The sequence below is a fragment of the Salvelinus alpinus genome, chromosome 8 (genome assembly GCF_045679555.1).
Source record: "Salvelinus alpinus chromosome 8, SLU_Salpinus.1, whole genome shotgun sequence".
In the NCBI taxonomy this organism is placed as follows: Eukaryota; Metazoa; Chordata; class Actinopteri; order Salmoniformes; family Salmonidae; genus Salvelinus; species Salvelinus alpinus.
This window is the reverse complement of record NC_092093.1, coordinates 77428974-77444113: the sequence shown is the minus strand read 5'-3', so window position 1 is coordinate 77444113 and position 15140 is coordinate 77428974. Positions and strand designations below refer to the sequence as shown.

General features: G+C 43.7%; 1 protein-coding gene across 1 annotated transcript in view; it reads left to right on the top strand.

Annotated features, from left to right (window-relative positions):
* mkxa (mohawk homeobox a) overlaps nucleotides 1-15140 on the top strand; it is a 33303-nt gene that overhangs the window by 2111 nt on the left and 16052 nt on the right. The window contains exons 3-5 of the mRNA XM_071415149.1: nucleotides 2572-2731; nucleotides 5775-5928; nucleotides 7604-7945. Of these exons, the coding sequence (XP_071271250.1) occupies nucleotides 2572-2731; nucleotides 5775-5928; nucleotides 7604-7945 (656 nt within the window). The remainder of the gene's footprint in view (nucleotides 1-2571; nucleotides 2732-5774; nucleotides 5929-7603; nucleotides 7946-15140) is intronic.

The window sequence follows — 15140 nt, the reverse complement described above, 5'->3', positions numbered from 1 at the left end:
AAACACGTTTTATTCTGTTTCTAATATGCTATATAAATGTGTACTTGCTTCAACTCTGTGGTCTAGTAGTCAATATTGGCTTCTTTTTATAAGACAGCGAGTAAAAAAGGAATCATGTCAGAACTCCAGATTGTCCCGTGGACTGTTACAATCGAATCAACGCGCATTTTATTTACAGACAGTACAGTAGTCTCATATATGGGTGGATGGGTACCAGCATTGAATGGAAAGGTAGGTAGCCTAGTGGTTAGAGCGTTGGGACAGTAACCGAAAGGTTGGGAGATCGAATCCCCGAACTGAGAGGTTAAAAATCTGTCGATCTGAACAAGGCATTTAACCCACTGTTTATAAGCCGTCATTGTAAATAAGGATGTGTTCTTAACTGACGTGCCTAGGTAAAATAAAAAAACGTTTAAAAAACGCGATGCTGTGTGAAACACGAATCCATTTAAGCAAACATCCTACACCGTCGGTCTCCATCTGCGCTGGAGTTATTGTGTAAGGAGTGTAAGGAGAGACCGAGGGATAACACAATGACAGTGAGGTGCCGCTTCCGGGGGAATATCATTACTAATTAAGAATATTAAAATAAATACGAGGTGTGTGTCGCCAAAATTCAGTACAGGGGAGTAAAATGTTCTTTAGGTTGTTCATACAGATCTAGATTACAAGGAAAATATTTGTAGAACATGAACCTTACTTTAGGCAGACTTGAGGTTAAGAGAAAATATGTTACATCTGCAGTGAAGCTTCGGAGAAATAAGACAAAGCAGGAATATCGCAGCACCATAGTGACATCTACAGGTTTAAAAGTCATAGGCAGCACATTAGAAGTATCAGGAACAAATTGATCTCATTTGGAATTCCTTTAATGATCAATGTCTGAGAATTTGCTGTTACCAAAATACATATTGCTCAATGTGCTTGGTTGAAACACGCCATTGCGTGTTGGTGAGTAGACTTGACAGCACTACTGCACCACACCGACCATAAAAGTTAGCCCTACTTGAGGCACATCTCCCGTGGGTGTAAAATTGAATGTTATTATTTGTTTCATTGCGACGTTTTCGTGCTTTGAGGAGAAAACAAGCAACCAATAAAACGCTTCCCTGCCCCAGCTTAATTATAGCACACTTTGGTGACAAAATTACATAGGCCTACTTTCCAACGGTCATTTTACGTGTCATGACTCAGGATAGCCATTCTTCTTCAAGTAAGGTTATAAAATGAACGGAACATCCACTTTAGTCACACTTAGAACATCCACTTTAGTTCGATCCCATTACATTTGGTCGTGTGTAAATAAACAACTATATTCTCTGTCCATTTTCTGGGATAAAGTCCACCACTCTTCCCTGAATTCGATCACTTCACTTGTTTTTAGTGGGGGGGGGGGGGTTGCCCAAAAGTTTTTTTGCACCCAAATGCATTAAGATGTATATGAAATTAAATTGTTGGTAATGATAGCCTCTTCCTTTATCATTGTTTTTCAAATAAAGTTGAATGATATGTCTTTAATTGATTAGTCAAATAGCATTTTTGGCCTGTATTAAAAAAAAAGGTGTTATCCTAGGAACCTAAAAAGGAGAAACTGGAGGAACTTTTTCTGTTTCATATATTCATTATGATTAATAATAGTAATAATATTAATAGCAAAAATGCTATTAACAATGATAATAAAAACAACATTGAGTGGCAAACTTGTAAAGTTACACTTTACACGTTTTTTAAATTAATTTATTAACTTTACATCAGAAGTCAAAATAAATATGCAGTCAATAAATAAATAAAGACCTTTAGCACATTGTCAACCATTGACGGATGTTGATATTGCTCATATACATGTCTATCTTGTTGTCACAGGGTGCATTGCTTCTTAACAACCTATAGGCATCGTTAAAGTGGAGGTGGCTTAGCTAAGCTCAATGTTATTCATTTGTGTTGACTAAGTGACTCAGTGTCCCATTGCCTTCCAGTAAAAAAAATATATATATATTCTATAGAACTATTATCCCTCAAGTAGTCCACATATGCACAATGAATGAAACCCTTAATTAGACCTAGGCTAAATGTAATCATATTATCGAATTAGTCTTGAATAATAAGAAGTGTAAAAGTTGTGTGTCACTGATCAAGTCTTGGTCAACAGCTTTGCACAAAGGGAAAATACTTTGTACAAATGGAAAGAGAAAAAATGATTTCCACATGTTACCAACAGTTTTCATTATAGCAATGTTTTAATATTTTCTCTAAATTCACTATTGTTTCATTATGTCAATTTCTTATAGGCCTACAGTCTGCAACCTTGACAACTACGTTATGAAAACAAAATCTGAAAAGTATGTACTACTATTACCCATAAATTACACATCAAGAATGTCATTTTTTCTACGTAGGTTTGTTTTAGAAGGACATTTTTGTATGTGCATGGGCCTCAATTCAATTTTCCGGCCTATTTTCTCGAGAGCAATGAGTGACACACTTGTTGCTCTCTCTCTCTTTCTTTCTCTCGCTCTCTCTCTCTCTCTCTCTCTCTCTCTTTCTTTCTCTCGCTCTCTCTCGCTCGTGCAGGGGCCGTCAGAACGGTGGGAAGGTGCGACACAAGCGCCAGGCTCTACAGGACATGGCTAGGCCTCTGAAGCAGTGGCTCTACAAACACAGGGACAACCCATACCCCACTAAGACAGAGAAAATCCTGCTGGCCCTCAGCTCTCAAATGACCTTGGTCCAGGTATTTCTTTTCTCTTATTTGAAATATTTCAGGAAAGTTCCATTTGAACAACCGTTTAACCACAATGTCATTTATAATCTGATTGTTGTTGAGATGATATTGCATTGAAATTAAAATACGTATATAGATAAGTAATTCTAATAGTGAAAAGGCCTCATTACAATGTAGCCTACATCATTCTAGTGTACCTACATTTTAATTAGTCACAGAATTCATTCTGTATGACTTCGCCATCTCTATTTAACCTTATGGTTTCCATTATGGACAACATTGACCTTGGCATCATCTCCTCCATGTTGTAGCCTACTTCTCTTTGTAAATAGGCAGCTTGTACTTAGGTGGCCTTTTAGTTTTGTGAGTCATAGAGCATGGTGTTCCTCTAGATTACTGGGTTTTCATCATAAAGTGACAAACCCCAGAGAGAGAGCCAGAGAGAGAGCCAGAGAGAGAGCCAGAGAGAGCCAGAGAGAGAGCCAGAGAGAGAGCCAGAGAGAGAGCCAGCCAGAGAGCCAGAGAGAGAGCCAGAGAGAGCCAGAGAGAGAGCCAGCGAAAGAGACAGAGAGACAGAGAGACAGCGAGAGAGCGAGCCAGAGAGAGAGCCAGAGAGAGAGCCAGAGAGAGAGCCAGCGAGAGAGCCAGCGAGAGAGCCAGCGAGAGAGACAGAGAGACAGCGAGAGAGACAGAGAGACAGCGAGAGAGACAGAGAGACAGCGAGAGAGACAGAGAGACAGCAAGAGAGAGTGAGAGACAGCACAGCAAGAGAGAGTGAGAGACAGCACAGCAAGAGAGAGTGAGAGACAGCACAGCAAGAGAGAGTGAGAGACAGCAAGAGAGAGTGAGAGACAGCGAGAGAGAGACAGAGACAGACAGACAGACAGACAGACAGACAGACAGACAGACAGACAGACAGACAGACAGACAGACAGACAGAGACAGAGAGAGACAGAGACAGAGACAGATAGACAGACGGCACAGCAAGAGAGAGTGAGAGACGGCACAGCAAGAGAGAGTGAGAGACGGCACAGCAAGAGAGAGTGAGAGACAGCAAGAGAGAGTGAGAGACAGCGAGAGAGAGACAGCGAGAGAGAGAGAGCGAGAGAGAGACAGCGAGAGAGAGACAGCGAGAGAGAGACAGACAGACAGAGAGAGAGACAGACAGAGAGACAGACAGAGACAGAGACAGAGAGATACAAAAAGAGAGAGCAGCAACAGTAGGCTAGAACTGTCAGACGTTGATCTGAGCTCCTCCCTACAGTATGTTCTGTCTGACGTGGGACTATGCTGCTATGTCATCTGGACACAACACAATGTCATTAATATGAGAGAGAGATGGGGAGGTAGAGAGAGAGGTCTGTCTCTGCGTCGGTTGCCTAATCTGTTTTTAATTTTGGTCCTAATGAAGCCGTTTGTTTTGGGAGTGTGAGCACATCACAGAAGAATGCTTTACATGGAACACACACACACACACACACACACACACACACACACACACACACACACACACACACACACACACACACACACACACACACACACACACACACACACACACACACACACACACACACACACACACACACACACACACACACAGGCCCACCTCACCACACACCCCATACTGGGGGTTGAAAGGTCATGCTATGTTCACTCTGTCTGTGACCTGTCTGTATGCCACAGGGCAGGAACAAGGAACAAGGTGATGAACCATGTGGTGGCATAACACTGTGTTTGATGTCTGTGGTGGGAACCTCGGCATTGTGACTGTGGGTGCGTCCAAAAAGGCCCCCTTATCCCTACATACTGCATTACTTCTGACCAGAGCCTAATGGGCCCTGGTCAAAAGTAGTGCACTATATAGGGCAATAGGGTGATATTTGGGACGCAAGCCCAAGCGAGCCACCCATCCATCCTCCCCCAGTCTCAGTCTTAGTGACAGACATCTTTTCTTGCAGGCTCATTAGCCTCAGACCTCTATACTCTCTAAGTGCTCTCTCAGTCTCTCTCAGCCCTCTCCAAGCCACATGTGGATGTTTCAGCTTAGGCCCCTGGTGTGACGTGCCCTCGGCCAGAGACAAAGGGATGTGGGACTTTATTCGTTAACGAGAAACATGATACTGAAACACAGGAAAGATCAGAAAAGAAGTACTCTAGCATACTGCCGGTCCAACTCTTTCATAAGTCGCTTGAAGTGTATTGAGCATGAAAAGTTATTCCAGTATAACTTGTAATGGTCTCTGGTTCTTGTGGAATGAAGAAGGCAGGGTCGAGTATCATTTTATTGCATTAAAAAAAAACTATTATTAGAAGGAGTTTGTTGGAATCCAGAATAAGCACATAGGACTGGGTATGTTGGGTTGGAAATAACTTAATGAATCGTTACATTTGCTGGGCCTGTCTAGCGTCTAGGTGTGTTAAATGGTTGTGAATGGCATTTTGAAAGCCTTTGATATGGACTAGAGGACCATAGAGGACTAGACTAGATGAATGTTGCAGTGTTTTCTTGCTGATTTTTCTCGATCCATTTCCCCTGCGTGTCTGGGATGTCTCAGAGACTTCTGCTTCGGCGGTATTATGGGTATCGGGGTCCGCCGTGTTGCAACCCGACTCTGTCTCTCCGCCTCTCTCGTACCCAGGGTGAGGCCGGCCGGAGAGAGGGAGGGAGGCACAGCAGACATTTTCCTAAAGGATAGTCTTTGTTTTGTCATGGATGTGGAGGTGTTTTGAATCCAAACAATAACAGCGATTTCTATTTTTCTTCCCTTTTCTCTCTGTTCTTCTCTCTCTCTCGCACTCTCTCTGACTCTCCTCCTTGTACTTTGCTCTCTCTCTTTGTTTCTCTGTCTGTCTCGGTTCCTCTCTTTCTCCTCTCTCCCCCTCTCTCTCTCCCTCTCTGTGTTTTTTTCTTACTTTATCTCTTACCCCATCTCTCACTTTCTCTCTCTTACTTTTGCTCCCTCCCTCCCTCCCTCCCTCCCTCCCTCCCTCCCTCCCTCCCTCCCTCCCTCCCTCCCTCCCTCCCTCCCTCCCTCCCTCCCTCCCTCAGGTGTCTAACTGGTTTGCCAACGCCAGGCGGCGGCTGAAGAACACAGTGAGACAGCCAGATCTGAGCTGGGCGCTGCGCATCAAACTCTACAACAAATACGTCCAGGGCAACGCAGAGAGACTGAGCGTCAGCAGCGATGACACCTGCTCAGAAGGTAGGCTAACGCTCTCCTCGCCGCCAACCTGTCGTATTACAACATCGTATGTCTACCTCATGAAGATATAACCCTCAATGTCAGTGCCCACTTATCACATATCTCATATCATGTCTCTACCTCGGAAAACGAGGTCAGCCAAACAAACCATTTCCATCCTCCTTACTACTGCCTCGTATCCGGCAGCTCCAGTGCCGAAGTAGGATCCCGTTATGCAGGGACATGCACTGCCGTTTATAAATGGCCTGTCTGTGGCTGTGTCTCAAATTGCACCCAATTCCCTATGCAGTGCACTACTTTTGACCAGGGCCCATCTCATTTGGGACGCACACGGTGTGTCCTGTTAGAAAGACGCTGACGCTCAGAAGCTGTGACACACTGTCATTAAGACACCCTACGGGACTAGCAGGGCTGAAGACTAGCTTCCCTTCAGATCCCAGCCTGCAATTGGTAATGAGAGGCTCTGTCATATGTGTATTTATTGCTCTCTCTCTCTCGCTCTCTCGCTCTCTCTCTCGCTCTCTCTCTCTCTCTCTCTCTCTCTCTCTCTCTCTCTCTCTCTCTCTCTCTCTCTCTCTCTCTCTCTCTCTCTCTCTCTCTCTCTCGCTCTCTCGCTCTCTCGCTCTCTCTCTCTCGCTCTCTCTCTCTCGCTCTCTCTCTCTCAGCTCTTTTCTGTGACACAGAAAAACACCCATGCACTGTACTGTGGTGTCACTTAGTCTTTTAAGCCCTAATTAGGTTTGTTGAGGAGGAGAGACACACAGTGTGGGCAGGATGGAATGTCTTTATTTTGCAGTCTTCAGTTTGCATGGCGTTGTAATAAATTGTTTATATAGGGCTCTGGTCAAAAGTAGTGCACTATATAGGCATTTGGGATGCGCGTACTGTTGCTCCAGGAGTTAGTGATGTGACTAAGGAGACGATAACCCCAGTGACCCTGTAACCACTCAGTCTCACTGTCAGGATCTCACTGTTAGACACGTCACCTCAGTGTCAGCGGGGTGGCCGTGGCAACGCCTCAACAGGAAGGGGTCAGACTGAGGGAGGTTAAAGGTCACCTGTAGCTCAGGTTTATGTCCGACCTGAGGAAAGGCATGAAAGAGATGTCTCAGGCTTAAAAAAAACGGAACCTGAGGATATCAACATCATTTTCAGATATACGATGTACACCTCGAATATACACCTGGAACATCTACCTCGGGAAGCAGGGGAAGGAAAGCAAATATCTTCATGTGGTTCTGATATAAGCTCTAATTATAATTTGGCCCAGACTGAATCAAAACTCAGACCTGCCCGAATCATTTTCAGTGGCGCTCTCTTGATTTCCCCCATCCCGAGAGGGGATCTGTTTTTCACCACCGTGTTAGATTTTCTGTATTTTTTTCATCAGGTGGGGGCCAATATTTTAATTCAATCTCGGCTGCAAAGAGCTCCCTGGAAATTATTTATTTCTGCAAAGGATAACAGCAATGTGCTTTTGATAGAGAGGAAATGGGCTACCATCCGTCATGGTTTGGTAATGCCTTGGTCTTAAGCTGACGGCTGAGGTCTTCACTGTAGCTGGTTGAAGCCCTGCCAACTGGAGGGCGTACAGACAGAGGAACTAAATGTGTTTTTCATTTATTTCACTCTTCGTTGTCTGGATTCTCCCTGGTGGCGCCCCCTGGTGTTGCAGACGGGGACAACCCTCAGCGGATGCAGACGAGCGGCGGCGAGTTCAGCAAGCCCATGTACCAGAGCGTCATCAAGAAGGAGGGTGCCACCATGATGGGGACGGGGCTCCGAGCCGCTGACGCCGCCTCATTGGCCGAGGACTACGTGACTCCGCCTCCTAAGTACAAGAGCAGCTTGCTTCACCGGTACCTTAACGACTCGCTGAGACACGTGATGGTGGCCAACGGCGTCATGGACGCCAGGAAGAGGAACCACTCGGGATCCTTCAGCTCCAACGAGTACGACGACGATCTCCTCTCCCCGTCGTCCTCAGAAACCGAGGCAAACTTTGTTTATCGAGCTGGTAAGAATCCTACATTCCTTCTCACATTCTTTCCTTAATATTTAGCTGCTGCCTCTCTCTTTTTCTCTTTTTCTGTCCCCATCTGCACATTTTTGTTTTAATTCCCCTGCGCTCAGGCCCATCTGGCCCGTTCGTTGTGAGGAAGACGTTGTTAGGCGCTGTGACGGTGTTCCACTCCCCGTTGTCTTGTTTCAACAGCCTGCTTCTGTTTTTTTCCCCTTATAGAAAAACAATATGATTTCATGTGACATTTTTTGCACATGTGAAACACTTCACGTGACGATATTTCATTTTTCACACGTGAATATTTTTCACTTGATATTTCCCAGGTGATGCCCTGCAAGCAAACATGTGTCATTAGTAGTGCTTTTTAACAGTGCTTTTAACATACAGATGTCCCCGGAACATCACGCAGTCACAGTGTTTTTAACATACAGATGTCCCCGGAACATCACGCAGTCACAGTGTTTTTAACATACAGATGTCCCCGGAACATCACGCAGTCACAGTGTTTTTAACATACAGATGTCCCCGGAACATCACGCAGTCACAGTGTTTTTAACATACAGATGTCCCCGGAACATCACGCAGTCACAGTGTTTTTAACATACAGATGTCCCCGGAACATCACGCAGTCACAGTGTTTTTAACATACAGATGTCCCCGGAACATCACGCAGTCACAGTGTTTTTAACATACAGATGTCCCCGGAACATCACGCAGTCACAGTGTTTTTAACATACAGATGTCCCCGGAACATCACGCAGTCACAGTGTTTTTAACATACATATTTGACATACATGATTACATTGTGAATGTTTATTTATAGAGTAAGTATTATTCAACATGTCCTCACCTGGGATTTGAACTCACAACCTCTTGGTTCACGACATTCCGATCTTCCTGCTACGCCACCATGACTGATTTCACCTGTATTCCTACACTTTAGACTTAAGTAAAGTAAATCTCAGCTTTGTTAAAAAATACACTCAAGAAAAACGATTATATTTATCGCGGTGATTCAGGAGTAACATTAAAACATGTTAATATGCCTCACCAGCAAACAACTATACAGAAAACCCTCAAATTGTTGAAATAAGTCGATTAAATCAATAATGAGAGAATAGTCAGATTAACTGGTAACTAAAACAGCAGTGCAGATGGTACTATTTTGCTAAGTGCAGAGATGTATTATAGGTAATGAACGTGTAGAGGAACTCTACAGACTTTGCGATGCAGCAGAAAGATCAGTGTTCCCCAAATCCAGAGGGTGTGAGTTCAAATCCCAGGTGGGGTCATATTGAAAAGCTATTACTAAGTGATAATGTCATATGCAATCATATTGTCATTGATTAAGAAAACCCATAAACCATTTGTGGTATTTTTACATGTGACATAGCTGTTTTCACATGTTGTGCTAAAACTTTCACATGTGGAAATCGAACTCTCACATGTGGAATTGTATCTTCACAAGTGAAAAACTTTTGCATCCCCATGTTGTCACATTTACTTCACATGAGATCATGTTTTCACACCTGCTCAAATTTGTAGTTTCATGGTATCACATGTTGACATTTTTCATCCCCATGTCACATTTCTTTTTTCATGTGTAGTTTCATGTTACCACGTTGCTTTCACATTTTGTCACGTTATCACAACTTCACATATGATCCCATGCAATCACAAGAGATCACATGCACTCCCTGTTCTCACACTCTTCTTTCATTTCAGACGAGTGAAAGTTAACAAGGTACTTGTGGCTACTGAAATGGACCTCCTAGGTAGCTATAGGATATGATTTCCCTTTTATTCTAAGCTATCTCTCTGTTCACCATGCACCTGCAAAAAGATAGCTCTGATGCGGGAGTGCCTTTTAGTATGTTGGGTATGAGGTAACAGAATATTCACTTTTAAAAGTGAGATTTTCACTGGACGGTTACTTTAAGTCCGTGTTGCAAATTGCACCCTATTCCCTACTTAGTTTGGTACCTAAGTCTAATATACCGCTCTCTATGTGTCCTGTTCACACCAACAGAGATAACCTGGCCTCGCCCTCTCTTAGGTTTGCCTCCTAATGTCAAGTACACTGTGGAATTCCCCCTAACTCCCCCCTCTCCCCTCTAACTGGGTTTTAGGGTTTAACACTAGAGACACAACAAGACCATGTGTAACATGCTCACACTGACTACTGTTTGGCATGAGAGAGAGAGAACCGGGCAGACGTGTGTGTGTGTGTGTGTGTGTGTGTGTGTGTGTGTGTGCCAGCGTGTGTGATCGTGAGCAGGGGCTCAGTGCAAAGAAAACAAAAACCCAAGCTAAAGTAATACACACCAGTGGCAAGGTAGATAAACGAACAAGTGTGCGTGGGAGTTTTCCTCTTGGCATATGCATTTCTCACAGTGCAGTCCCTTAACCCCTGGTTTCGGTGCCTGTGGGTTGGCCTTGGATATCAGAACGGCTGTTTGTGCTGCGTGTTATGAAGGGTTCACGGTGTCATGGATTTTCAGCCACAGCTTGCAGGTGCTGTTACCAATCAGACCTAATCTCACTGCATGGAGATCTGACAGTTCTTCTTCAGTTCTAGAACAACTGGGCCTTTGTTCCAAAGAAGACTTCATAACTGATAATAATGTTTTCACTATTCTGTGTATACAGTTCAGTATTAAAAAGTGCCTGTAGGGAATTCGGATTGAGGTGGAGGAGGGGGAGGGGGAGGGGGGGGGGGCTAAACGTGTTTTGCATTATCTCGAAGGAACGGAGAGGAATTTGAAGTGATGTATAAGCCGGATAGGGGAGGCTGTCCAATGAAACGGTCCACCGATCGCGACTGTTACAATCTTCCGTCCCGATCAGATCCTTAAAACTCCCTGACCCGAAACATCTCTGTCTTTCACTAAGTCACCTGCTGAGCACGTCAGTCACCAGCCAGACGCAGACCGAGATAGAGATAGGGACAGACGGACCGAGTGGCTTAGCTTAGGCTTCATCACAGACACCCCAACCCACCCCTCCCTACCACCCAACGATTTAATAAGAAATAGTAAGAAGGAATAATTTACCTGGCCCGCATAATGTTTTAATAGAAAGTAACTATTTTATCTCCATGGTAAATATAATGTCTTGGCTCTGACGTCTTCCTCTTGGGTTTCTGGGCTGGCCAGCCAGGCATTATTGTGAACGGTTTCTCTTCTGTTACATGCGAGAAGAGAAGGGAACTTGAATCCTGACACATGGAAAGTTCCCGGAGGCGTGGTCTCAGGGGAATTTTCATGCGAACACCTGCTAGCCCCTCTTCATTAGTGAGTGAGAGAGAGAAATCGAAATAGCTGTTATTGTTTGGATCCAAAACAACTCCACAAGTTAAGATCCAGTTTTTATCATTTCCTCTGGAGATTTTCTCCCCTGAATATGCCAGATATTTTTGTAGTGAAAGAATTCCTCAGCTTTTTGACAATTACAGAGTGTCTGAAATTTCAGGCCTGAGCTGAGCTTCTCGGGCCGTAGGTGTGTTTGTGCGTCAAACCTAGGCTGTAGGAGATGGAGAGAATGAACTCTCTTGAGTTCTTGGCACTGACACATTCCTTATAAGCCCCTACCTCTGCTTCACTTCTGATTCGCATAAGCCAAAGTACCGTGCCCACCGATTGGGGTCCCATTGGATAAATGTCCATTAATGGGACAATTGGTGGATGTCTGGCAACAGCCCTGGGTTTTATCTATGACTTCAGAGAGCAGTCGAACGTGGCAGGAGATGGTGAGTGTAGATTTACTCTGACTGCATTCCAAATGACACCCTATTCCCTACACCCTGGCATATTCCCTATGGGCTCTGATCAAAAGTAGTGGACTAAATAGATAATAGGGTGCCATTTGAGACGCACTTTTACTTTGTTCCGCACTTAGTGGAAAAACCAATAGCCTTTTTTTTGTTGCTTGACGATAAAAAATAAAAGATCTCTGTAAAACCCTGTTGGTAATATTATTGAAAACAAGGAGCAGTAGAATTCCAATGCACATGCCAGGGGTTTCATGCCAAATTACCCTTTAATGGCATATTAAATGGCATGAATCTAGCTGAATGTTTTTCTTCTTGCTCACTACCAGATTTTGCCCTGTCCGATATGATATAGATCATTATACGGCAAATAATTCTCAACGTTTCTGTGAAAGGGGAGAGTGAGAGAGGTTTGACAGTGGTACATTTTCTCAGGTTCTGTTCTGCTTCGGTCTAATATACTGTACAACTAAGCATATATAATATATCACCAACATTTTACTTAATTTGTGCTTACTTACTTTTTTTTACTAGTTGGTCACAGTAAGGTAATGGTGGTCTTTTTTTGTTATTTACTAAACACTTGGTTTGTTCAGCCAAGTTTCCTAAAAATGAGCTTTTATAGGTTCTGTTTTAGATTAGATAAGTGGATCGATCAAGAAGAATAAAATGATAAATGATTGTCTATTTCCCTAATTGTGTCATTTCAATTTCAAACTCTCATTGTTTGTATTTTAATACCATGACAGCATTTTACTACTAAATAGTGATAAATATGTTTTATGTGTGCGATATTTCAGAGGGCCAAAACGTCTCAGTAATTTCGAGAAGAACACACTTTTTCCATTCGCCCATTTTCTCAGACAGATAGGTTGCTCAAGACGTTTCCAGGACACACAACGCGTTAAGATTGAAGCTCACCTGTATTTTATAGCATTAAAGTGACTTGTTACAAATGCTAGCAGGCAACATTTTAACGATGACGAAATATGTTAAATGAAAACAGTAGTGTTTGACAGGACCCCGGGGACTCATAGAGGTTTGTTGAATTAGGTCACAGCAATGCAAGACAGTTATTCAATCCAGGAGAATTGTACTGTAGTCTATGTGTGTACGCTGTTTAAAAATCTGTTTAAAACGCACTTATAAATCCCATCTCCCTAAATGGAAAGGTTTAGTAGCTTAGCTACCAGCCCGACTCGGGAGGTGCTTTAGAATGATGACAGAGAGAGTGTGTCCACCATCTGTAATGTTTACTGGTTCACACGGTTTAGGTTATATCAGGAAAGAAATATAAAAGGTCTTGAACACAGTCAACATTATCAGGGGTCAGCTTTTCATCTAGTCTAATGAGCTATAGTACTGTATATGCAGTTTGAATCCTCCATTTCTCTCAGCTCGTTTATAAAATAAGCAAAGTACTGTAATGCTTTACACAGCAGCAGTACAATTCCGTTGAACGGGTGGAAAGTCAGAAACATTCGAGTTTAGAAAAGAGAAATGTCACGGAACGTAGCATTCGTGGAGTGATGGGAGAATATGTCATTTAGATGAAGCTAGCGTTAGGCGGCCACAGCGAGCTGAGAATACAATACTTTACTGGGTCTGTAGGGTGACAATAAGCCTCTGTGTGACATTGATGGATGTGGATTCCACTTGCAGTAGATGAGACTCATCTTAGGAATCCAGCTAGCGCAGGCAGGGACGGGAGGACTGGCCACAGATCCTTCTTTCCACCCTTTCCTAATAATAAAGGAGGGATGAGGAGGGAGGGAGGGAGGGAGGAGGACAGAGGCTGTTCCAAAAGAACAACCCAGCAGCCAAGACTCACTAAGGTCTTGTGTGTGTGTGTGTGTGTGTGTGTGTGTGTGTGTGTGTGTGTGTGTGTGTGTGTGTGTGTGTGTGTGTGTGTGTGTGTGTGTGTGTGTGTGTGTGTGTGTGTGTGTGTGTGTGTGTGTGTGTGAAAGATCTTAACTTTTAGAATAAGTAGAAAAGGGGGGATCCCATCCCTCCATCCCTGGCACTGACCTTTTTCTCTTTATCTCTGTCCATCAGTCAGTGGTTTTCAGTTGAAAGGCTGGAACGAGTGAGTAAGTGCTGATGTGTCCGGTAGAATACAGCCTTTTCCACACAAAGACTAAACCATCTCTTCTAGAACATTCATAATGCGATGTTAAGAAGTGAAGTAAATCAGGTACTCTCCAAAAAGCAGGGCCTGCTGTAGTGTAGAGAAGAGAATCTACTATAATGTAGGTGTTAGCATCATTGTATCCCTGTGGGCGTGGTGGGTAGTGCTGATGGTGACAGACAGAAGTGGGATCCTGGCTAGATGCTGATCTTTATCTTGGCTTGATGTTGTGGGTGTAAGAAGGGTGTGTGTGTGGAGGGCTGGGTTCGGTTGGGCTGGTTTTATATTTATGAGATAAATGTTAGCCGTCACCAACCAGACAGAAACTGGATGTGATGCTAACAGACCAGAAGAGAACAGAACGAGCCTGGTTCATTCAGACTGGAACAATCGGTTGCATAGAGAGGTAAAGTGTGAACTGACAACCATCACTCAGGCTCTGTTTATAGTGAAACTCCTAACATAGACGTCAGGAGCGGAGATTAATGGGAGAGGCGTTTCTCAAAATGATCGTTTTTAAGTCATCAGCGTCAAGGTTTGAGAAGCGCCCAAATACACGCAGGCAGCAGAACCCAACAATCAGCAGATCACAAAATACAGCTGGGTTAACTGACTCACTCACCCCGAGTCCACACAAAACACAAATTGGTTCTATTTAAAAAAAAAAAAAACAGCCTCATGTTTAAAACAATTGTCCACAATAGTGTTCTCATGGGACGGCTGCGGAATCTTTTTAATGACAGAGTAGAAGGTGTGACCAGGAGTGGTCTGAACGGTCAAGGCTCTCTCATGGACATACCACACACACACACACACACACACACACACACACACACACACACACACACACACACACACACACACACACACACACACACACACACACACACACACACACACACACACACACACACACACACACACACACACACAGTGTGTGTGAGGGCCTTGAGTTTCAACCCACTGTGAGGAAATTGCAACGTAATGATGCTGAGAGCGCACAGCAAACATATCATTTGGGTTCTAACTCCAGAATGGGCTGTTTTAATCCAAGAAAACACTTAAAAATCCCAAGCAAATTGTGTTTACACAAGAGTTTGGTGTACATTCTTTTTTTTCTCCTGTGCTTTTTGAGTACTGCAAACAACTTCTATTTGTCTTAAAGGACCAGGATTGCTGAGAAAGACTTGGAGCGGAAATAACTCCAGCTCTGTGGTTCAGAGCATCACGTTGTTTTGCCTGTACCTGTTCAATCCAACAGAGGATAGTGATAAGGCATCTGTTGAATAGTT